Source organism: Hydra viridissima, unplaced genomic scaffold (assembly GCF_058129835.1).
Source record: "Hydra viridissima isolate aposymbiotic clone 2 unplaced genomic scaffold, HvirCarnegie_v1 scaffold_5, whole genome shotgun sequence".
Classification (NCBI taxonomy): domain Eukaryota; kingdom Metazoa; phylum Cnidaria; class Hydrozoa; order Anthoathecata; family Hydridae; genus Hydra; species Hydra viridissima.
Window position 1 is genome coordinate 5,021,201 of NW_028324304.1, and position 23,425 is coordinate 5,044,625.

At 29.7% G+C, this 23,425-nt stretch overlaps 1 protein-coding gene across 2 annotated transcripts; it reads left to right on the forward strand.

Annotated features, from left to right (window-relative positions):
• The first annotated feature begins 1,644 nt into the window (after window positions 1-1,644).
• LOC145189372 (PAS domain-containing serine/threonine-protein kinase-like) lies at window positions 1,645-21,556 on the forward strand. Of its 2 annotated transcripts, XM_090087281.1 has the most exons (18): window positions 1,645-1,769; window positions 2,086-2,292; window positions 2,467-2,630; window positions 3,370-3,582; window positions 3,727-3,867; window positions 5,020-5,154; window positions 5,843-5,967; window positions 11,800-11,956; window positions 12,397-13,014; window positions 13,538-13,681; window positions 13,799-13,939; window positions 15,006-15,131; window positions 17,228-17,362; window positions 17,491-17,547; window positions 20,091-20,233; window positions 20,429-20,562; window positions 20,670-20,801; window positions 20,880-21,556. In XM_090087281.1, exons 2-18 carry the CDS (start codon window positions 2,088-2,090, stop codon window positions 21,017-21,019), a joined length of 2,910 nt encoding a protein of 969 aa, XP_089943407.1. In that variant the 5' UTR covers window positions 1,645-1,769; window positions 2,086-2,087; the 3' UTR covers window positions 21,020-21,556. The 2 variants fall into 2 exon arrangements, with proteins under 2 accessions (XP_089943407.1, XP_089943408.1); XM_090087282.1 differs by lacking the exons at window positions 1,645-1,769; window positions 2,086-2,292; window positions 2,467-2,630; window positions 3,370-3,582; window positions 3,727-3,867 and having other exon boundaries at window positions 5,020-5,161.
• Window positions 21,557-23,425: the final 1,869 nt, after the last annotated feature.

A 23,425-nucleotide genomic window follows, 5' to 3' on the forward strand; every position in this document is an offset into this window, starting at 1 on the left:
CTAGCATTTTGTTTAAATGCTTTAACGTTTCATTATTTTCTAGAAATTTCCTCGAAACAATATAAGCGAGTACAGGTGATTTTTCAGAAATCCCAAATTCGACACTGCATCTTATATGAGTTCTAGCACGGTTATTCCGCCGACGAGGCCTAACATAACATATGCCAAGCTCTAGGCCAAAGCATTAATAAAAAAACGCACCTGTCAACTTTGGTTTCAACGTTTTCGTTCCAATGATGCAGCAAGTGGACAGCCCTTTTAACACTTTTCGAGAATCGTATGCAAATACATGTTTTATTTCAAAATGGGACTGAATTGTCTTCATGCACTTCATGGCGTTTTAAAAAGACAAACATCAACGTAAAAGATTTCTTAATCTTGATAAAATTTAAAAAAATGAATACACATTCGTTTCGAAACGGCAGAACTAGTTTTTCGAATATTTTTAAAATTGAGAACTCAGTACTGGTCCAGTTCTGATAAATTTTAGAAATGTTTTTCAAAAAAGTTTAATAATAATAAGTTAAGAAAGTCAACTTTTAAATATATTTCAATTTTAACAGAACACAAAAGAAATTCAAATAATCAAATGTCCGTTTAGGGCCATTAGTATTTCAATTTTATGATTTCTTAGTTGATTTTTTTTTTTTAATCTTACAAGTACGATTGTGAAGGCTACAAAATGTTGTAACTTTCATCGTTGAGCGACAGTCCAACTTTGTAAAATTTTTCCATACCTAGAAAAAATTGTTCGGATTTCACGCTTGATGAGCTGGTATCAAGATTAGGTCCTTATAACGTTATTCGAAGTTTGTCTAGTTAACCTACTAACCTTATAACTTAATGTTAACTTTAATTGCAAAAAAAATGACCGATTCTTTTCTTAATTCTTTGGTGAGATCCTTCGCTGTTCAGGTTATTCTTTTTTTTAATCCATGTTTTGATTTCAAAGACGTCTTTCTAACAACTTTTTCCTTAAATCAGATTCAGACGAAGTAATACCTATTGATGCGATCTCCGTTTTTCTCATAAATTCATAGATTCGAAGCATCTGACTTACTGCGCACTCTTACGCCAAATACCGATAGCTTTCCGATATTATCCACCCTTCATGATACACAATCCTAAATTTTGTAAAAATCGGGTTTATATTTAATGGAGTCAGCTGTTTGAAAGCCATCATGACGCTCCAAGAAAAAAAACTCCTTATTGTTAATTTAAAAAAAAAGTTTTAATTGCAGCGTCATCATGGTCAATTGAAATTCGAATTTGTCCTTGAAAATGGTATATTAAAATGAAAATTTATCCTTGAAAATGGTTCATTAAAATGAATATTGACAGACTCCTCAGCAAGAGTTTGCCGAACTCCATCCCCCCTTCTCCCCCTCTGCTTAACCATCCTAGGACGTATAATCTTGGTAATCTCTATTTAGAGACATTTTTTGCAATTTTGAGAAGATTAATTTCGGAAATTTAGCTCATTCTAAAATTTCACAAAGCTTGTTTTGTTGTTAAGTTTAGTGGTCACCTTTACAAAATACAAACAAACAAGAAAAAAAAAAAAAAAATACAGCCGAGTCTATTCAGAAAGCGCGTTTTTTAAATAAATTCTTGTTGATAAACAGGTACTTCTCAACGGGTGATGATTTAACCTTAGTTACAATTCCATGCTCTAAAGCTATAAAGCTTGTCTAACAACGTTACAAACATTAGTATTCACTCTGTTAATACTTCTGTTATTATTGTATTGTGTAATAAATTTTTTAAAGGTATAATGTAGTTATACTTAACATTAAAATTGGTTCTCTAAAAGCAACACTTTGCACGCATATATATATATATATATATGTATATATATATATATATATATATATATATATATATATATATATATATATATATATATATATATATATATATATATATAAACACACACACACACACACACACACACACACACCTAATCTTGTATCAAAAGTTAAATTTCTAGCTTTATATATATACAAGTATACATACATAAATATTTTTTTGGTGTAAAAGTATTTGTTTATACTGTAGATTATATATGTATATGCATTTACACAGCTATGTCTTCTTCAATGCCTGGACTCCGTCACTCCAATCACTCATCTCAACTTAGTCATATTCGTGACTATGGATTGAATCCTGAGTCAATAAATATTACAGAAATACATGATTTGGCATCAAATCACTTTGAAGAAGGAGTTCTTCAAGATATGGAAGCACATGTTGCACAAACTAAATCTATGACTGAAACTAATGAGAACCAAGGTATATCCAATATTTTTATGTGTGTATGTGCGTCCGTGCGTGTGTGTATATATACACACACATGAATATGAGTTTTTGTGTTAAAATAAATATTATATATATAAAAATACATGTATACAAGTTTATGTTACTCCCTAAAAGTTTGCAGCTTATACCTTGCTGTTTTTGATTTAGATAAGCTATCTGAATCTTTCAGAAGTTTCAGTTTTGCTTCTTCATTTCATACCGGACCAACTCCCAGTCCTCTAATTAATGAATCACTTAATGCATCATGGAAGTTTTACAATTTTGTGGGAGTAAATGAGGACTGTTCAAGTTCATTTTCTAACCGAAAATCTGTAAGTGTATACAGAATTATTGTTATCCAAAGATCATAAAAATAGCAAGTTTTTGCTATTTTTATTTAAGTTGAAATGGTATAATGCCTTGACATCTTGAAGTCTGATTATAGTGAAAAACTAGGGATACCTCATTTAATCTATAATAGGTATATTGGTTGTTCATAGAGACTGTGTTAAAATTTTTATACCATGATTTAATTCATTTTTATATTAATTAACTTATTTCTTTTTTGTTAATAAAGTAAATTGAATAATCAATTATAAAATTACAAAAAAAAACTGTAATCTTTATAAATTCATTCAAAAAGAGAGAGAGCTTCTGCTATCTGAGTTCCCAACTTTACGAAGTTCTTCAAATATTGCTCATTTTTATGACCTTGGTAACAAGAAAAACCAGAAATCCCAGGTCTTGAGTTAAAGTTAGTCAAATCTCAAATAGAAAAACCGGAAGTACAGTTGCTCTTCAATTAGCAGGCAGTGGCATTACTGGAGCAAAGAAGCTTTGTTTTAAAAAATAAAGGATTAACAGGGAAAGTGCTTGAAATTGTTGTTAGTGTTAGTAATGATCTTGATAAAAATAATAGCAGTCACTAACATTAAAAATACAATTCAAATCATAAAATGTTCTGATTTAGTCCATTGCACAGCATAAAAAATAACTTTAATAATGGTAGATATTTTTTTTGTGTGTCCAGCTCCATTTATTCTAATTTCAATTTTATCTTTTCTTTTAAAGACTGAAGCAGTGTTAACTATTAATGGAATGACATCTGAAATAATAATGGCAAATGAAACAGCTTGTTTACTATTTGGATACAGCGAGCAAGAGCTGTGTAATAATATGAAAATTTATAACCTTTTTACAATGGAGGAGCGTGCAAAACAAGAAATACTTATTGAGAAATCTATTGATGTATCAGGAAACATTGTTATGGCATCTGGAAAAGTAGTATGTAATTATTAAAAACTATAGCCATGAATAGTAAAAATCTTCTTGTTATCTTTTAATAAACTTTTATAAGCAATTTTTTGTTATTTATAGTATTTTGTAATTGCACTCCTTGAAATAGCATTGTGTAATAACATAATTTAGTTAGAAGCCATGGATTCTTCTGGTAATGTCTTTGCAGTTTCCGTTTGGATGAAACGCATACAGAGCGGTAAAGATCCTCGCTTCCTTGTAATTTTAGAACCAGTTCAAGTAACTAAAGCAAGTTTCCTGATTGATCTTAATGTAAGTATTATTGATTCTTATTAGATTTTGATCATTTACTTCTTTTGATTTAGCTATTTTCTAATCTTGGTTTAAGTTGTATAAAATGTATGACATCTTTGTACAAGTTATTTGCTTGTTTTATGATTTTTTTCTTTTGGTTATGTAGTTGTAGTTAAAGATTTTATATAAAGATAAAACAGGCTGGAAGACTCAAAGAGCTGTTTGAAACACCCTCTATGGGGTTCAGTAAAGCATTTAACCATCTAAAACAAAGTGTTTTTTTTTCTTTACTTGGTATTGATTTCAGTTGTCAATAAAATACAAATTTTTATGAAGCAGTTTTTTTTTTTTTTTAATTAGTAAGTTTAAGTAATTTCACTTAAAGTAATTAAAATAATTTGCATCAATTTGTGTTTTTCAGATGCATTACACATATAAAACAAAGCCACCCATTCTAGATGAATATAACATAAATTTGAGTTTTAATTCTTGGGAATTGAGTGTGCTTCCAGACAATAATTCTGGTATTGATTTACTGTGTTCACCAGAAGAGGATTTAGAAGAATCTATATTGAATTATCATTTTATATTTATATCAAATTGCTGTAAATTACCCCATGATCCTTTTTCCTAAAACATTATTTGAGAATCAGTATTTGAAAAATGTCAGATAGTGCTAAACTTGGAGTTTTATTAAATGATCTAAATGATCAATTAAATGATCTAAATGATCGATTACTTTAAGATAACTGCTTTCTCTTAATCTAAACATATTTTGAAATAAATAAATTTAGAAAGAGCAATAGTGAGAAAATATTTTTATGGCATTAATATCCAATCAGAAAATATAAATATTTTCTGATTGCATTCCTTAAACACATTATTTTTGCATTATATTGTTATCCTTTTATTTTTAGTTTATGTGATTAAATTTTGTTCTTTTCTTATTTAACAATTACATACTGAAACCAGGAAATTTTTATACCAATATCTTATATTGAAATAATAATCACTTATTTTACATCTGAAAGAAAAGTTTGATGAATAAGTGAAACAAATTACTTTGAATATTATTTAAAATTAATGCTAGCATTCAAAACTAGTTTTAGCATTTAAAGTTGTTAAAAACTTATCTAAGATTTGTTGTAAATGATTTGTATTTTAATGTAGGGCGAGATTACAGATTGTGATTTTTCATTTGCAATCTTGCACGGTTTTGATGATCCACAAGATGTTATTGGAATGAGTGTCTTCAAACTTATTCCTGCTCTCCTTTTACCCACACCAGGAGTCCCAATGGAAAAAGTAAGGGGTACATGAATTACATTTTATCTTTTGGTTTGTTTTAGAAGCTATTCTGTTTTAGAATCTGTTTAAAAACATTTTTAAGCCGTAAAATGTGTTTATTTTAGGAGTTTTTTTGCATAAGCACCAGAAAAAATATCTCTAAAGATTTCTCTGAAGATTTTCAACTCACTTTGACCATTTAAGAGATTCTTATCCTTATAGGATTCTTTGATAACTTTGTATATGTAAGTTACTCTGAGTCTATAGGCTTTTCTTGTAGTATCTATTTTACATAAGACGCTAGAAAATCATTTAATAACATTTTTGCATTTTTTAAAAAAATCTCTGACTTGCAATTCAGCTGAATTTAGATAAAGTATGCAGTCATTTTGTTACATAGAGGTCTTAAAAAATAAAAAGGCTGAATACAATTACAACAAATTATTTCTGTATATATACAAGTTAAAATACTACCACTAATCTTAGAGATTAAATTTTGTAAGGTTTAATATCAAGTTGTATACATATAAATATACATTTATATATCAGAATGCAAAGCTAATTTTAAATGCACCATACACAAATCTTGTATTTAAATGATGTAGTTAAAAGGTGATGTGCATACAGGAAAATTTTTCTTACTTTACAAATTTTTGTTTTTTCTGTGTCATATACCCTTTTTATACTGTACCTAATTCCTTACAAGATTGTGCGCAAGCAGCAGCCAACGTGTCGTACTAAAGACATGATTCCATTTCCCTCTACAATCAAGATGAAAGAGCATGACCCAGAGTTTCATAAGCTATATATTGAAAGAACAAAAAAGTCAAGGTAAGAAGTCTTAATTATTAATTTATTATAGTTTATTTATTATTTCCTTTTTATATTATTACTTTTTTTAATAGTTAAGTTTATAAACAGTTTTTTTTTTTTGGCTCCTTTATATATGTATATATGCTGTTATATACATGTATATATTTTTTAAGTGCTCTTGTTCATAGGGTAATTTTGTCATGGGTTCGGCATTTTTAAGTCATATTTTGATATCATACTTTTTTAAGGTGCTTTTATGATTTTACAAGAATATTTGTGGAATTCAGACAAATGTTAATAATACACTTTGCTCACAGCATTCCATGAGTTTTTATAATGTCCGAAATAATCAGAGTACAGCAAATTTGAAAGAATTAGAGTGTTGCTTTAAAGATGCCATTAAAAACAAAATAAACATAAGGAAAAGTGCTAACAAATGACACCACAAATAAGTAGAGATACTAAAAGAACTTATCAACTCACAAATTAAAAACGAAGCACAAAATAAATTGTAAAAACGGAAGAAAAATATTTAGTGCTGTTTTATAAAGAAAAATGAACTCAAATGTTCAAAACCAGAGAAACAAAGTTAGTAGGCAAAAGGAAAAAGAAACAGTTGCTATAGGATTATATTTCCTCTCTACAACAAAGCATTTGATAAAGAAGATTGGAAACACTCCATTGGGAATAGAGATTATTTCCAAGTTTTTTTAATTTGCAGATAATTACTAGTGCATTGAACAGAATGCTTGTCATGTGAGTAAAAATAATAATCAATATTAAAAATGGTTAGAAATATAACCCACAGTTGCACTATTCATAAAATTTATGAGATTTTATTGAAACAAAGTAGAAAAATTGTCTAGATGAAATAAGTACTAAAGAAAATTATTAGCAAAAGTTACAGTGTTCTTAAGCATCAGCTTACTTTTATAACGATTTCTTGATTCATTAAAAAATATCAATATTCCAATCACTCGTGCGCTACTGATCAGTTGGAAATTCAAGTCAAATAAAAAGTTATTGAAACTTTACATGTTTATTATCTCATGAAGAAAATTACAAAATCATATCTGATTGGACTGTATTTCATGTCATAACTCCAACTGTGACTTCATGCTGCCATTGCAATTCTTATTTTAAATCTGTCCTTCACAAGAGAAAATTTCATTTGGTAAAAATTTTTTTAAGAAATGTTGCAAATTAACATCTCCTAACTGTCCTTGTCTTAACCATTCAAAAGAACTAAACAAAGGTAAATGATATGGCAAGTGCTAAAAATAAACTTAACTTTGCGAAACACTGAGTTTATTTCTTTTTTAACTTACTACATTTTTTCATCACCGTTCTGGAATGGTACAGGCTGAGCCATAAAAAAAAAATTTTTTTATCTTAACATTTCTTTAATTTTACTCATTTTTATCTAACATAGTTTTAAGATTTGCTTAATCTTAACATTAAGTTCAAGAAATATGAAAGTTTTGATTAATGCTTTTATATAGGGATTGCAATCCCGCAATCCCGCGGGATCCCGCATTAATTTAGCGCATGCAAGATCCCGCAAAAACTACTGCGGGATCCGCGGGATTTGCGGGATTTTGAAACAATTACTTTTAAACAAAAAAGGTCAATTCTTTTAAACAAAAAAGACAAAAAAGATATCAAATTAAAAGTGTTTATTGTATTTGTGAAACAAATCAATTTAAAAATTTATCTTCAGCTATTAAAATATTTTTCTTAGCTATAAATATAAAAAAATCATTCAAAAATAAGCAATTATTTAGCAAAACATTAGTCGAACTCGTTCAAATTTTTTTTTGTTTAATTAATGATTATGTTGAAATTTTTGCTAATGAGTATGTTCAAATTTTTGTTAATGAGTATGTTGAAAACGTAAAATTGAAAACGTGCGTGTATAATTGTAAAAAATATACTTTTAAAAACTACTTTTTAAAGTCTTTAAAAATTATTTACATCAAGATTTTAAAACAAAAGTACTAAGCATGTCGCAAATTAAAACTATATGGAATTATTTTAAAAAAAGTGATAATGAAGAAAATGCGAAGTGCATGTTATGTTCGGCTATTTTAAAAATTAATCAAAGATCAACTAAAGGGTTATTAATCCATTTAAAAACTAAACGTGGCACCGATTTAAAATCAAACGTTTTACAACAAGACGGAGCTTCAACTTCAAAACAGCATGAATCAGTTGAACTAGAGCCTAAAATATACATCGACTGCGAAGACGAAGAAGTAATTCCATCGAAAAAAGTCAGAACAATTGACACGTTTTTCGTAAAGGAAATTTCTATGGAAAAAAATGGTATCGCGCATGGTTGCAAAAGATGGCTTTACATTTAATAGTTTTTGCACATCTTCAGATTTACGGTACTTGTTTTCAAAGAGTGGTTTCCGGCTCCCTACTTCACCTAATACTATAAGATTAATGGTAGTTAAATTCTCAGATTCTGTAAAAACCGATATAATGCAAAAACTCACATCACTAAAAAAGCAAAATCAAAAGTTTTAGATAACGTTTGACGAATGGGCATCACAAAATAGTCAGAGATACTTAAACTTAAATGTACATATAGAGGCGAAACACTTTAATCTTGGATTGATTCGAATCCATGGATCGTGTAATGCAGAATATTGCGTCAAGTTAGTTTCAGAAAGGCTAAATAGCTTCGATATTGACCTCCAAGAAGACATTATTGCCATGACCACTGATAGAGCAAGTGTGATGGTAAAAGTCGGTAAAATGATGTCTTGCTATCAACAGCTATGTTATGCTCATGGAATACAAACTTGCAGTTATTGATATCTTATACAAGAAAAACAGCGGAGAAGTCGAAGAATCGTTTATTACATATGAAAATTGTGAAGAAGAAGATGAATGTGGTAAAACTGAGGATGATGAAGCTATAAATAAAGAATATGGTTTGACAATGATTTTGGACCGAGCATCAGCTGAATTGGTTAGCAATTACAAAGATCTCATGAAAAAAGTGAGAAAGGTTGTAAAAATATTTAAAAACTCTCCTGTCAAAAAGGAAATATTTACAGAAAGATATCCTACAAGAACACGGGAAAAAGCTTCAGTTGATTCTTGATTGTAACACTAGGTGGGACAGTATGTTCGATATGTTAGAAAGATTTCATAGACTAAAAGTGTGTATTGAAAAAGCCTTAATTAATGTTGGGTCAGAAATTTGTTTCACCCAAGAAGAGTGGTCCCAAATCAATGACTTAATTATTTGCCTGGCACCACTAAAACTTGGTCTCGAACTTTAATGCAGAAGAGAATCGAACCTTGTCACGGTGGAAACAACTTTTCAATTTATGCTAAATAAATTGCGAAAGCAATCATCACTTTTGAGCAAAGATTTAGCCGCGGCACTTCGTGAGAGGTTTACACAACGTCGTAATAAGAATTTAAATGGACTACTAGTTTACTTAAAAAATTCGACGAAGAAAATGAACTCGAAGAAAAAGAAGCTGTAGATTTTATTAACAATTCCCAAATACTTATTCCTACAATTCTATCGCTGAAAAAAGAATTGGAAAATCAAGCACAGAAAGACAAGAACAGCTGGACAGAAAATGTAAAGGAGAGACCAAATTTAGATTCTTTAGACTTTGATAAATTATTGAAGCCGGAAATGTCTGCCTATGAAAGTAATGGAGTAAGAGGCACGTTTCTAGATATAGCGCATAGTTACTTGATGACCATACCACCAATAAGCGTAGAGGCCGAGCAAGCTTTTTCAGCTGCTGGTTACATATGCAGTCCTTTGAGGAGTAGATTAAGTGATGATACTTTAAGTAGGGTCTGTTTCTTAAGAGCCCATTTCTTACAATCATTTTCTCAATTTGATATTTCAAAAAACAAATAAAGCTAATAGTTCTACGTAAAGCTAAAAGATGTTCTATGTACTTTGGCTTATCTTTTTGTTCATTAAATGTTAAGAATTATATTGATTTACAAATGAATTGCGTTTTTTGGCTTTATTTACCTTATCTTATCAATCTAATAAGTTGAGTATATTTTTTCTAAAATACTTGAAAGAAAAATACAATTGTCATTTTGCCTTTTATAATGTGCATAAGAAACCTACTAATCCCGCGGGATCCGCACAAAAATTAAAAAAATCCGCGCGGATCCCGCGGAATTGAAAAGTGTGCGGGATTGCAATCCCTACTTTTATATCTTTATTTAAATATATCTTTTTATAAAAATATATATATGTCATATCTTTTATATCTCTATATAAAACTCTCTTACAAATGGTTGTGAGTTTTGAGATATCTCTGCTTGCAAAGAAACTTAAACATAACATGAAATGGAAACATAAGCTTGATAAGTTATTAGGTTATTAAGTTTATTTTGGTCTGATGTGTTGTTTCAGGGTTAGAATAGTTGTTTATTGTTATTCAGGGTAAGAATAGTTGTTTATATGAGAAAATGATACCTCAACTGATTTAGTTGAACTTAAATTGTAAAATGATAAAATAAGTCAAAATCTTCTTATCAGATGAGTCAGTAGACAAGATAGAAACTGAAAGTCAGGTTAAGGTAGAAAAAAACTTAAATTGCCTCTTGACAAACACAGAAGATTATAAATCAAAGAAGGAAACATGAGAAGGGTGCTTAAAAATGTTGTTCTTATCTAACTTTTTACCTGCCAAAGGTAAAAAAAACCAATGGTGAATGCTGTTGCTGTTGTTGTTGGGCTTAACAAATGGATAATTCCCAAAGAAATACATCAAGCCATAATGATCAGGCTCAAGTTCCTGTAATTAATTGACAGACTCAGATAAGGATGGTGTTGTGTCAATTCATTAGGCTAGTTTGGAGAAAACATTTCTGTTCTGCCTTTTGTATCTGATAAGTTGCCCTTAAGACATCTCATTATAAACATGGATGGACTTCAAAGGATAGATTCACTGGTCCCATTGGCAGGCTTTGACAAAAGATAAGTTATATGAAGAGGCTTTTATACCAATAAAGCAGATTGAATTACTTATTTAAATCCATAGTGACAATTTCACAACAATAACTCCTAAACAAGTAGTGTCAGACAAAATTAGCCCTTGTGTAAAATAAGTTTATAGCCAACTTATAAACACTCCCCATCAAATGTTTTTAGAAAATTTAAAAAATCCATCAAAATATTTGAAGGTATGATGAGATTTTTGCTTTACAAATGCATAATATAATGCTTCATAGTATTACAGATAACATGATTTTACAAAGAAAAGTTAGAGGGTGCTCATTTTTTTCATCAAAAAATCCACCTTTAACTTTTGAAACTTTTGTGATTATTCAAGGAATTCCATTGAAAGGTTTTTCAAGAACTGATGGTTCAAGCTGCTCTCACATCTTTTTCAACATATTCCAGAATGTTTCTTACAAAATAGACGCTGTTTCCTGTTTTGATCAAGCTTGTTCCAAAGAAGATTGGTTGGGTTTAAATCATGGAATTGAGCTGGCCAATCCATGATCTTTAATGTATTTTCTTTTTGGTTACTAAGCAGATAGCTTACATAATTACAGATTCTACTACAAACATTAAGTGTAACTTTTGGCTAACAATTTATAAAAATACATAAAAAAAAAATAAAAAAAAAAAAGAAAGGAAAAGTTTTCATAAGATACTTAATTTATAAATTTATAAAAATACATTAAAAAAAAAAAAATTGTATAAGATACTTAAACATAAAAAATACAGGTTTTTTTTATATGTAATTAACAAATGATATTTAATGTTGTAATTTTTCAATTAATAGTTGATACAGCATTTTATTAATTTTAACAGTTTCTATGATCAACAAAGTTAACTTTTAGATTAAATGCATCAAAACTTCTTTACAAATGTTTTATGTGGGTTTTTGCAAATATCAGTGGTTTAGTGGCAGTGTCCGAAGATGGCACAATAAGTAGTTGTAATTGCAATTTTGTGCGAGCATTTCTTGGTTACACTGCTAAAGAACTTGTAAATAAAGTAAGTATTTAAAGATAGTTAACCTGGTTTTGTTAAAAGATAATACCCTGGTTATACTACAATTTTTTTCTCAGAAAGGTGGTTTTTAAAAATGTTAAACTAGAATAGAGCAGAGTAAAATTTCAAGTAATACAAACTTTACATTTTTTAAAACAAAAAACAAAAATAAACAGCGAAATATGAAGCAACAAACTAGGTAGATATTACTTTTTAGTTAAAATAATTTCTAATAGCAATTAATCAAAGTAACTGCTATTAAAATCCAGCAATTGCAGCTAATTGTGATTTTACTCTTTTAATTCTGCTAAAGATGCTAATTACTATTGATCTGAGTAAATAAATTGATTTGCAACTTTTTTTTTGCAACTTTTTTAAGTTTGAGATTTTCTTTTTGTTTCTTATACGTTGAGCAATAAAATATTATATTTTCATTGCTTTAGAGAATTACATCTATTATACCTGAGTTTTACACACAAATTGAGCTACTTTCTGTTGAAAGTAAACTTCCTTCGAAATGTAAGTTGGCAACTTTAACAGAATGTAAAATCTTAGAAGGTATTTCTGATGAATATGTGAGCAAAGTGCATTTAGACGGAAATATAGAAGAAAAGTTTCCTGACGAAATATCACCATATGTAGAATCTAGTACTCCAAAATCCAGTTGTAGACATGAGTTGGGGAAAGATCTTAAAAATGTTGGAGTAGATGAAAAAAAACAATTGAACTTCAGTGAATGTTCTTGTGAAGAAAAATTAGTTTTTTGCAAAAGTTACAACAATCATAAACAAAATGATCAGTGTATTGCTAATGAAGCAAAAGAAGCAACATCTGGGAATTCTTATTCTCTAAGTAGTTCTTTTAGTGAGCTTTCAATTTGTTCTTTAAAAAAGAATTCAAGCCCCTTTCTTGTGGAAAACAAACAGTCTGATCACGTTTTTGAAAAATCAGATAGTTTTGTGGATAGTGAAAGTGCAAAGACGCAAGGTAGAATTGTGGAAGGTCAGTATTATGGACAAGCAAAACATAAAGATGGTTCACTTCTTCCTATTCTGTTTGAGGTATCAGATTCTTGCATTAAATTAATAAGTTTAATTTGAATTTGTTTGAACAAAGAAAAGAAAATGAAATAAACTTATAAAATGATGTGAAATGCACTCTTTTTTTAACATATTTAAATTTGACGTTGAAGTTTTAAAGTAAATGAACTGCCTTGTGGGATTTTGTATCATAAATCATTTTAAAATCTTTTAACTGTATATGAACTCCTGTTTAACATAATCTGATATCGCTCTAACATTTTCTATAAACATTTTTTTCTTTATTCCATTTGTAAAAATAAAAAGTACAGGCTGCTTGAAGAAGCTTAAGTATGAGAATAACCGCAAGATAAGATATAGCTTGGTAATTTTAGATAACCATAGTTTTCTATAGTAACTAAATGTTTAATTTGATTATAAAATGATGCATGAAATGACATAAACAATGTTTGGTTTAGTAAATGATATAGTTGACACTTGTGAAAAGCAAAAAAATGAATCTACAAATATGATGTGAAAATCTTAGTTAATTTAAATCCTTTAGATTAAAAAGATTAACAAGAAGAATGAGCAAATCTTTTGTATATGGATAACACGAGACCCAGAGGAAGAGAGCGAAGGAAGACAGCATCTGCTTCTGGCCAGCTATAACACTACATTTAATGCTTCAACAGGAAACTTCCAAGAGGTGTAAGAAAAGTTATTTTAAATGGAAGCATTATTAAAGCACAATTCCCACTTTTCATGGATGCAATTTATTTTATCATTAAGAACTGTACAACTTATGATGATTCTTCATGCTTAGTTACTGAAATCTGTGTCCGAAGTGTCTACTGAAGATCCTGGTTTTGGTGCATTTAAGGAGCAGTACAATACTTTAGACTGCATTGGAAAGGGTGCTTTTGGTTTTGTAAGTTTTGCAGAGCGAAAATCTGACAAAGAACAGGTATAGATACCCTTTTTTCTTTTTTTTTCTTTCTTTTTATACTGAATAAGATTTTTAAAGTTTTATATCCTTAAGCAGCTATCTTTTGGCATAAATGATAAATATGAACTTTTAATATGAGTTTCCTTTATTACATATCTTTTTGTTTCATTGAATAGAAAGTAAAGAATATTTGTTTTTACCAAATTTACAGTTGCAATTAGCAATTATTTGAATTATCATTGTTTTTCTTGGGGCAATTAAAAGTCTTTTGATTTAAATATATATTTCGATAAGCAATTCTTGACCCTGTTAAAATAGAGATGTTTTATAATTGGAAGAAAATGTTCTGAGGATTGGAACATTAATTGCTGCACTTTTCTTTCACTTGTAAATGGTTTTTTAAAAAGGTTGTTTAAAAATGCTAATAAATAATTTTAAATATTAGTTCCTTGTTTAAAAGAGTTGCTTGCAGAAGAGTTGCTTAAAAAAAAAATTGCAGAAAGTCTGGAAACTATAGTTGTACATAAAAAGTTTGTTAAACAGGGAACTGGGGCTGAGACAAGAAATTTTTACTTTAGAGCAATAGAACCTAAAAAAGAGGGGATTTTATGTATAAACAGGGAATAGGGCTGAGACAAGAAATTTTTACTTTAGAGCAATAGAACCTAAAAAAGAGGGGATTTTATGTATAAGACAAGAAAGTTATATTGCATATCTTTTGCAAATCAAGCAACAATCGGATCAACTGACTTGAAATGGTATTGAATTAGAAAATGTTTTACTTTCACTGTATCACTTTCAATCCCCTGTTTATTATTTATATATTTGTGTATATTGTCAAAGTTTGAAGTACATACAATTTGGTTGGCCTAAAAAAATCTTTAGTATTTAAGTTTTTTTTAGGTTTTTGAGTGTTTGTTTTTTAATATTTATAACCAATTATATATTTGTATAATTATTGATAGGTAAGCTTTTTATACATATTAAAAAATATCTTTTACTTGCATCCTTAACAATTTAGTTTTTCTTGTAATCAATACATCATAGAGGCACAGTTTTAATTTAAAGTTTTCTCGATCTTTAGGTTGTTGTGAAGTTCATTAAAAAAGAGAAGGTTCTTAAAGATGCATGGATAAACGATGACCAGTTAGGAAAAGTGTCTTTTGAAGTTTATATCTTATCAAGAATTAGTCATCCAAATATTGTTAAGGTTTGAAGAGTTAAATATTATAAACATACAGTGGCGAGCAAAATAATAGGTGCGAACCAAAAGATTAACAAATACGAGAATATCTTTGAAACAAATAAAATAAAAATTTGAATTTTTATTAGAACTTTTATTTTATTACATAAATAAATAGAAATTAATAAAAATTAAGTTATTAAATGTATATAATATATTTTAATTTAAAAAAAATAAATTCCACACCGAGCAAAATAATAGGTGTAAAATAAAAAATGAAGATGGAAGTCAATAGGGTTGCAAATTGTTAATACTTTGTTGCATACCCTTTACTTTTTAATACTTCCGTGCATCTTGACGGCATTGAATCCACTAGTTTTCTTCAAACTTCTACAGGAATGCTGTACCAAGCCTCCTGGAGCATCATCCACAGTTCATTTCTATTTTTTGGATTTTGTCCAGAAATTTTAAGTTTTAACTGCCTCCATAAATTTTCAATAGGATTTAGATCCGGTGACTGAGGTGACCATTCTAAAACTTTTACATTATTGGTCGTAAACCACTCTTTCGCAGCTTTGGATGTATATTTTGGGTCGCAGTCCTGTTAGAAATGCCAAATTATCGGCATATTTTCTTCAGCAAATGGCAACATGACATTATTTAGTATGTCTACGTATGTATATTGGGTCATAAGATCTTTAATCGAAAAAAGTGGCCCCACACCGTACCAGGAAAAGCAACCCCACACCATTATATTTCCTCCGCCGTGTTTCACTGTTTTCTCAGTGAAACGAGGTGAAAGTTCTTGCTTTGATGGTCTTCTTACATACTGTTTTCCATCAGAATTAAATTAATTAATCTTAGTTTCATCACTCCACAAAATATTACGCCATTTTTTGGTCATATCTGGTCCCCGCCAAGCAATATGATTTTTTGGAAAAATCTTTCTACCAAATAATGGTACTTTCCTCGGAGTTCGAGCTGGCAACTTACTTTCTAAAAGCCTTCTTCTAACTGTCCAAACACTAATATTTTCATTAATTTCATTTAAAATTTTTGTTGCTGGCTTGAATGGGTCTTTTTTTGAAATAATTGTAATGTGATCATCCGTACGCTGACACGTTTTGCGTGGTCTTCCTCTATTCTCACGTGATTTTTCTGGTTTTAAGGCATTTGTAACTTTATTTTGAGAACATCCCATCGTAACTGAAATTTCCTTGTAAGTTTTTCCTTGTTTTCTTAAATTTCTAATAAGTTTTCTTTCTATCGCTGTGCAATGTTTTCCTTGTCGCATTTTATATCTAATTCTAATTCAATACAAATATGATATGTTATTATTTTATATAAGTTGCATAAATATTGACCTTACCTTTACATCAACAACAAATAAAAGTAATAAAATGTTTTTAATCCTACAGCAAACAGGTTAAAATAAACACACACCTAATATTTTGCTCCACCAAATTTGTAGGTTAAATATATAAATAGGGTATTCCCCTCATAAATTTGTAAGAAATTGGAAATATACTGCTCTCTGTTATAATAAAATAAGCATAGTTTGTGTAGCAATCAGTTCCTAGATGTCACTTTATAAAATATACTGTAAAATGTCAATTTAAGTGAGATTTATTATTCACACCTATTATTTTGCTCGCCACTGTATGTTTTCTTTTTGTAGTAGTTTTTTATATTTGTTCAAAAATAATTGCATAATTAGCTGTGTTACTTATGTGATTAATTATTACATAATTATATAATTATTATTTTCTAATTCTTTAATTAATGCATGAGCTATTTAATTAGAATGTTTGCTTTGCATTTAAAATTTAACTTAAGACTTAACTTTCATTGTTGCATTTATCTTTTTATAGCTTTTTTCCACCCAAAGTAAATTATTAGTTTACTACATGCACTAAATAAACTATCTGGGATTATAAAATATAACAGATGATTATTAAATATGAAGGAGGTAGTAAAATACCATGGGCTTGTTGTCTTGTATACTTTTCTGTGTTGAATTTTCTACATGTTTTTTTTTAACAGCTAAAGTGAAATAAAAAATGTTTTAGGTCTAAAAGAGCGAACTTTTTTTTTCAGTTTTTTTTTCTTTTATTTTTTTGAAGATGGTTGCTGTTTATGAAAACGAGAAGTTTTTCCAACTTGTTATGAAGAAACATGGTGATGGAATAGACCTATTTGCTTTCATTGAATTCAAACCTGTTTTAGATGAAGCTCTAATTAGCTATATGTTCAGACAGGTATCTGGGTTTCTTTCTCAAACAGACATTGTCTGTTGTAAATATGATTGCAGGCATAACGTATTTAAAGGTTGCATCTGCGAAAAAGCAACATTAACTGTCATTAAAGCCTATATAATGTTTTTTAGGTGTTATTCGGTGTAGAATACTTGCATTCTCAACGTATTCTCCATCGGGATATAAAGGTAACTTCCACAGGTTTCTTTGCTTTTTTCTATCATTAAAATGGCTAACTGTAAGGATGATGAGTATCTTTTATTAGAATGATTTTTTTTTTTATTTATTTTTTTTGTTGCAAAATAAAAAACGAAGTTAAGCTATGTTCAGTTTAATGAACATAACTTAAATTCCTTTTTTATCTCGCCCATTACCATCCCAGCAGGGTGTCTCATAAAAGCAATATGGTTATTTTAACCGCATTGCTATGCAAATTAACATATGAATAAACTTTTTTTTTGTCTCTAACGATATGGATAGAGATTAATCACATTGTTAAGATAAAATAACTATGTGGTTAAACAAATATTTTCTCATAAAATGTAAAGATATTTGGCAAAATTAAAAAATGTGGCAATTATTGTGGAAATTCCTTGCTAAATTTACAGCATCAAGCAAGCAGCTGTTATTTCGATTTCCTTGACAACAGATAGAACTTCTGATCCGAGAATACCAAGTTTTTTCTCAAAAGATCTACGTTCAGAAATCTTTGCCTTGTCAGCGCATATTGTGATTTTAATTGGACTAACGTACTTGGCATGTGGAAACGGGTGGAGAAGTATAGCCGAATTATTTGGTGTTTGCAAAGCTTCAGTTGGTCGTTGTGTGAAATAATTTGAGGAGACTTTTTGTGAAAGTTAAGAATAAAACAAAACAATTTGTGGAGACAACAAGAATCAACTTTTGATTGTAAGAATTGGACGGATTACCTTTCCAACTGAAAAAAAAGCGTTGGACAAATTGACGAATTCTTCAAAAATTACACAATTTTCAAACTGTATTGCGGCCATTGATGGTTCATTGATTCGAATAAAAAAGCTACGTCTGAATGACCATGTTTACGTGAGCCGGAAAAGCAATACGAAAAAATAAATTTTAGAATTCTCTTTTGAAGGTAAATTAAGAAAACATTAACATTAAAGCTTTAAGCACATCACACTTTTTTGCAAATGTTAATTACACAAAATCTTTTCATCGCCGTATGAAGAGTTGTATTACGAATGTTTAAAAATGTAAACCAAATTTTTTAGACAATAGCACACACGAATTTTAATCCGTGGTTACACTCGTTCGAATTAAGTCTTTCATAATACTCTGCATCAGTAGAGAAGCATCTTGTCATTGCTTGCCACATCAGTTTGAGTATTAGCGGCCACTTTCTTTTCATCTAAAACAATTTTACGTGATTTTTTGTCCTGACTACCTTTGTTTCCTTAAGTACCATGAAAGGATGCAAAGCTTTCATTACGACTTGTACTACACTGACTTTCCCCAACCTCTGTCACATTGTTTTGTTCTACAACCATAGTTAAAAGTTGTATTTTCATTCAAAAACTGGGGTATGTCTCTCATTATTGTGGACTCTTTATCATTATTGTTCTGTATCTGAATGAAAACAAGATACTGATTATCAAGAAATGTAAAATGTTAGTGATTATATGGACACTACTGAAGATGATGCTTTTACTGTTTACATTTTAGTTCTTTTGAAACTTTTGTATACGATAAGGTTTAGATTTAATGTTAAAAAAAGAAACTTAATATTGTTTCTGATGATTCATATACTACCGAAATCTCTTCACTGCAAAGAAGAGCACTTATTTGCGTGTCGAGTGGATGTGAGATGGAGTATATCATGGGGACTGCCTCCACCAGTTTGTATAGTACACCTATTTTTCACGGCCTCCTTCTGCTTCACTTTTGATTTAAGCTCAGTGAATTTGTCTCTGCATTGCTGCCATTTTTTGGTAGCGCCTGTTGTATTGAATTTGGAAACTTCGTCTCTTATTTTCTTCCACACCCGTTTTTTATCATCATTTAGTCTATCACTTGATACTTTCTGCATTAGAATATTTTTATGCTTTAAAACGCCGTCAACAAGAATCTCCAGCATGCCCTTTGTCCATTTCGGATTTCGTTGACGCTTTCTCAGCACCTGCCCGGTAGTTAGCATGTTACCATCCATTATAAAAACGACTTAAAGGCTAAAAAGTACTTACAACTGAAAGAGTTATGAAGGTATGTAGATATGTTTGGGATTTTTTATACCTGTAAGCAGGCTTTGGCTCGAATCCAATATAAAACACTATATTGTTAATACACATTGCGTGAATTGATAGAAAATTTCTTATGTAGTCATTATTCCAAAAATATGGTATTAACGTGCTTAAGCTTTTAATTATGCTAAATTTAGTTTTACGATGTTGTTAGAATTAACGATATGGTAAAAAGTTTTTCCAGAGACAAGATTTTAAGCACATGTTAAAAAATAAACATATTGCTAAAATAACCATATTGCTTTTATGAGACACCCTGCTGGTACGTATGATAAAGAAACAGCGCATAAAACTATTATGCAACTAATTATTGTACAGATTATATAGACTTATGGGTCAGTTATGTTAAAACGCGATATGAGACTTTCTTGTAGTTTTTAATGAAATATTTTTTCATTAAGCCCAAAGTTTAAACGAGTCAAGAATGTTCTCAATGAATCAAACTTTTTTTGCAGGATGAAAATATAATTGTAGATCGTAAGTTTCAACTTCAGCTCATCGATTTCGGTTCTGCAACATATATAGAGCACGGAAAGATGTTTAACACCTTTTGCGGCACTGTCGAATATTGCTCGCCTGAAGTATTACTAGGAAATTGGTAAATTATCATCGCTTTATCTTGCACAATTTCATGTGCCATCGCATCGCTCGTGAGCTGATAGTTCTACGCGTTTATGTTGATTATACTTTTTAAGGTTTTTTATGAAATTTTGTAGTTTTTCTCAAGAGGTGCTGCTTCGAACGCCTTCAGATGATATAGGTCAGTCTAGAGTTTTGTTAATGCCTTATTTAGGTACGAAGGTTTTGAGTTGGAGATGTGGTCGTTAGGGGTCACTCTCTATACTTTAGTATTTGGTGAACACCCGTTTTTTGAAGTGGAAGAAACAATTAATGCCGAACTCTACCCGCCGTGTAAAGTTTCCAACGGTAAGATTTTTGCACGAAGTTTCTTCTGCCGTTGAGTTGTTTATATGTTGTAAATGCGTTGTTGTCGTCAACATTTGTCGTTACTGGTTCTGTTGCTTGTCTTGTAGAGCTAATGTTTATTATTTGCTGGATGCTTCATCCCGATGTCAAGTTTCGTGCAAAGCTAAAAGATGTTTTAAAATACCCCTGGTTCACTCGACCTGTCGACATTTCAAAGTATAAATACGAAAACGTCGTAGGTAATATTGCTTGATGCATGAAACAGGTAGAAAAGTTCGGTTGTTTGTTTTCTGTTTAAACGTTCTCTCTTATTTTAGATGAAAGATGCGATTCAAATTTAAGTTCCACGTCATCCTCATCTTTAACCAGCATAACGTCTTCTGACGAAGAGACTCCAAGTTTGAATGTTCACAGAATCGAGTCTGTGTCTGCAAACTCACTATCGAAATCTTTTTGAGGTCTTATAAACGTTATGTGCGATTCCAAGAGAATATTTAGGCATGTGCGTTTATTTAAAGAAAAAGGTCCAACTATTTGCGGTTATTTGAAAGAAGAGTTTGTTTATTATTAGAGATCACAAAAACCTGCTTAAAAATCCTCATTTTAGAGATGCAGCATAGGTTAGACTTTACGCATTTAACAATTTAAGATGCGAGTTTTAAATTAAAATTACCAAGACAATTGAGTTCTTCTCTCATATTTTATATGATTTTTATATATTCTAGGAGTTATATTACATATATTTACCTTTTCATAACTTATCAATCAGCTTTTCTTATTAGTATTTTTACCTACTTTAGCAATCTTACAAAACTCTATCCTTCCCTTCCTCCATAGCTACCCCCAGTTTGTTAGTATATATATATAAACGAACTTTTTAAAAACGGTATTGTATATTCAGACGGACGTTTTATATACGGTTGTTACAGCCGTACTTTAGTTCTGACTTTTTAACTAAAAAGATGGCGATTTAAGAATAAATTTCAGTGATTTATGAATTTTCTTGTTTATTTTAATCCTCCTTCGTGCTTCGCGACGTTTTATAAAAGATTGGAGTAAAATTAGAAGTTCTTCATTCGACTGTAGGTTTTATTTTTTTTCCCTTTTAGAAATGTGTTTTTAAAACATTTTAGTGCTGAGACCAAAGTTACGTCAGTATTTATTACTTATTTTTACACGTTTGACGAATTTTTTTCTTTTACAAAGAAATAATGGAAATTTCGCCTTTAGTTATAATACACCATCTCTACAACATACCATCAACATTCAATGCACCACAACCAAAATTCAATGCCCTAACACCATTTTTTTGTAGAACGCCTGTCAACATTGAATGATCTGGTCTAGTGACCCTAGGTAAAGTTTCGACACAGTTGACAGTTACGAAGAATCATCAAGGTTAGGGGTAGAAGATTAATTGGTATTTTAAATTGATTATTGATTGATTTTCAAAATAATTAACCGAATAATTTAAAAATGATTTTTTAAATTATTAAATAATACATTGCTGCTCATAAAGGTATTCATTCTCTTTTTTCGTCTTGAAAAACATGGGTTGTTCATAGTATATTCATTTAAACTAATTCGTTTTTTATTTCAAATTCTGCCATTTCACGTTGATTAAAAGTCAAAACTTCTTGAGGGGATGAAGTTCAAGATCGCAGTTCTTCCTGTTAATGAAGTTGTAGGTGAGATTTTGCTTTTCTGCTGTTTCCGTTCCTGAATTTCTTTTCTTTTTTTTTTTTATAAAGGATTTTTCACATACTGCAAAAATGGCATCTATTGCAATGGCAAAGTTTTTGGAGGACTCTCATTTCTTTTCCCATTTTCTTCATAATTAAAGCACTTTCAGTAACACACCTAAAGATACAGTTGAAAAAGCTCATTAAATTTTATTTAGTTATTAAAATACTGTTGCTTGTCAGAAAAAATAATAACTGCTCTTTTTTTTGAAGACATTGATTTGTTCTAATGATTCCATGACGTAATGACATTTGTTTGAGGAATATACACTAAGACACAAGTTTCTTCTGTTTCCACTCATCAAGAGAAATTGAAAGTCTTTCTGCTTTTTTTTTTTTTTTTTCTTTTTTTTTTTTTTTTTCGCTGAAGCACTTGAGGAAAATTATGACTTTATTGAGTTCGCATTAAATGAATAAGGTAGAGTAGAGTACTTACTTTGGTAAAATTTGCCTTTATTTTTTTATGGGGGGAAGGGGGGGAGGTATAATAACTAAATAAAATTTAATGAGCATTTTAATAATTAAATAAATCAATTAAAATCATAACAGTTGCTTTTATAGCATGTCGATCGTTAAAGATTTTTAGTCAAGATATTAAAAATAATTTTCCAGCCACTTTAAATATAGTTGCCATTGACCAAAGTTGCAAAAAGATACGATCTAGAGCTGTGAAACGAGCAAATATCTCTTCAGCTCTATTATTTATCTTCCAAAAGTTGGCAGCAGTACTTGACTGTATGACTTAACTTTTTTAAAACAGTTTTGGTTGGCAAAGTTTTATGTTAGCGTTGTAAATGATACAATGACATAATAAAATGGAACAAGAAACTTATGGTTGATGAACGGAATTGAAGTTCAGCTGAACATTTCACTTGATTATTGGTTTGTCTTTATTTTCTGATAAAAAAAAAATAATAATAAAAAAATAAAGTTTTTTAAACTTCAGAGCGAGTTTTTTCTAATGAGTTTGTAAATGGCGGACAGGCTAGTTGTACTGCCGTACTGAGAAAGTATTTTTATTTACATTTCTCAGCGGAACCAGATAATAATAAAATTCCTGTTTGTTATCAAAAAACACCGCGCATCTTTTATTTTTAAAAGAGAAAGCTTATCGATTAATT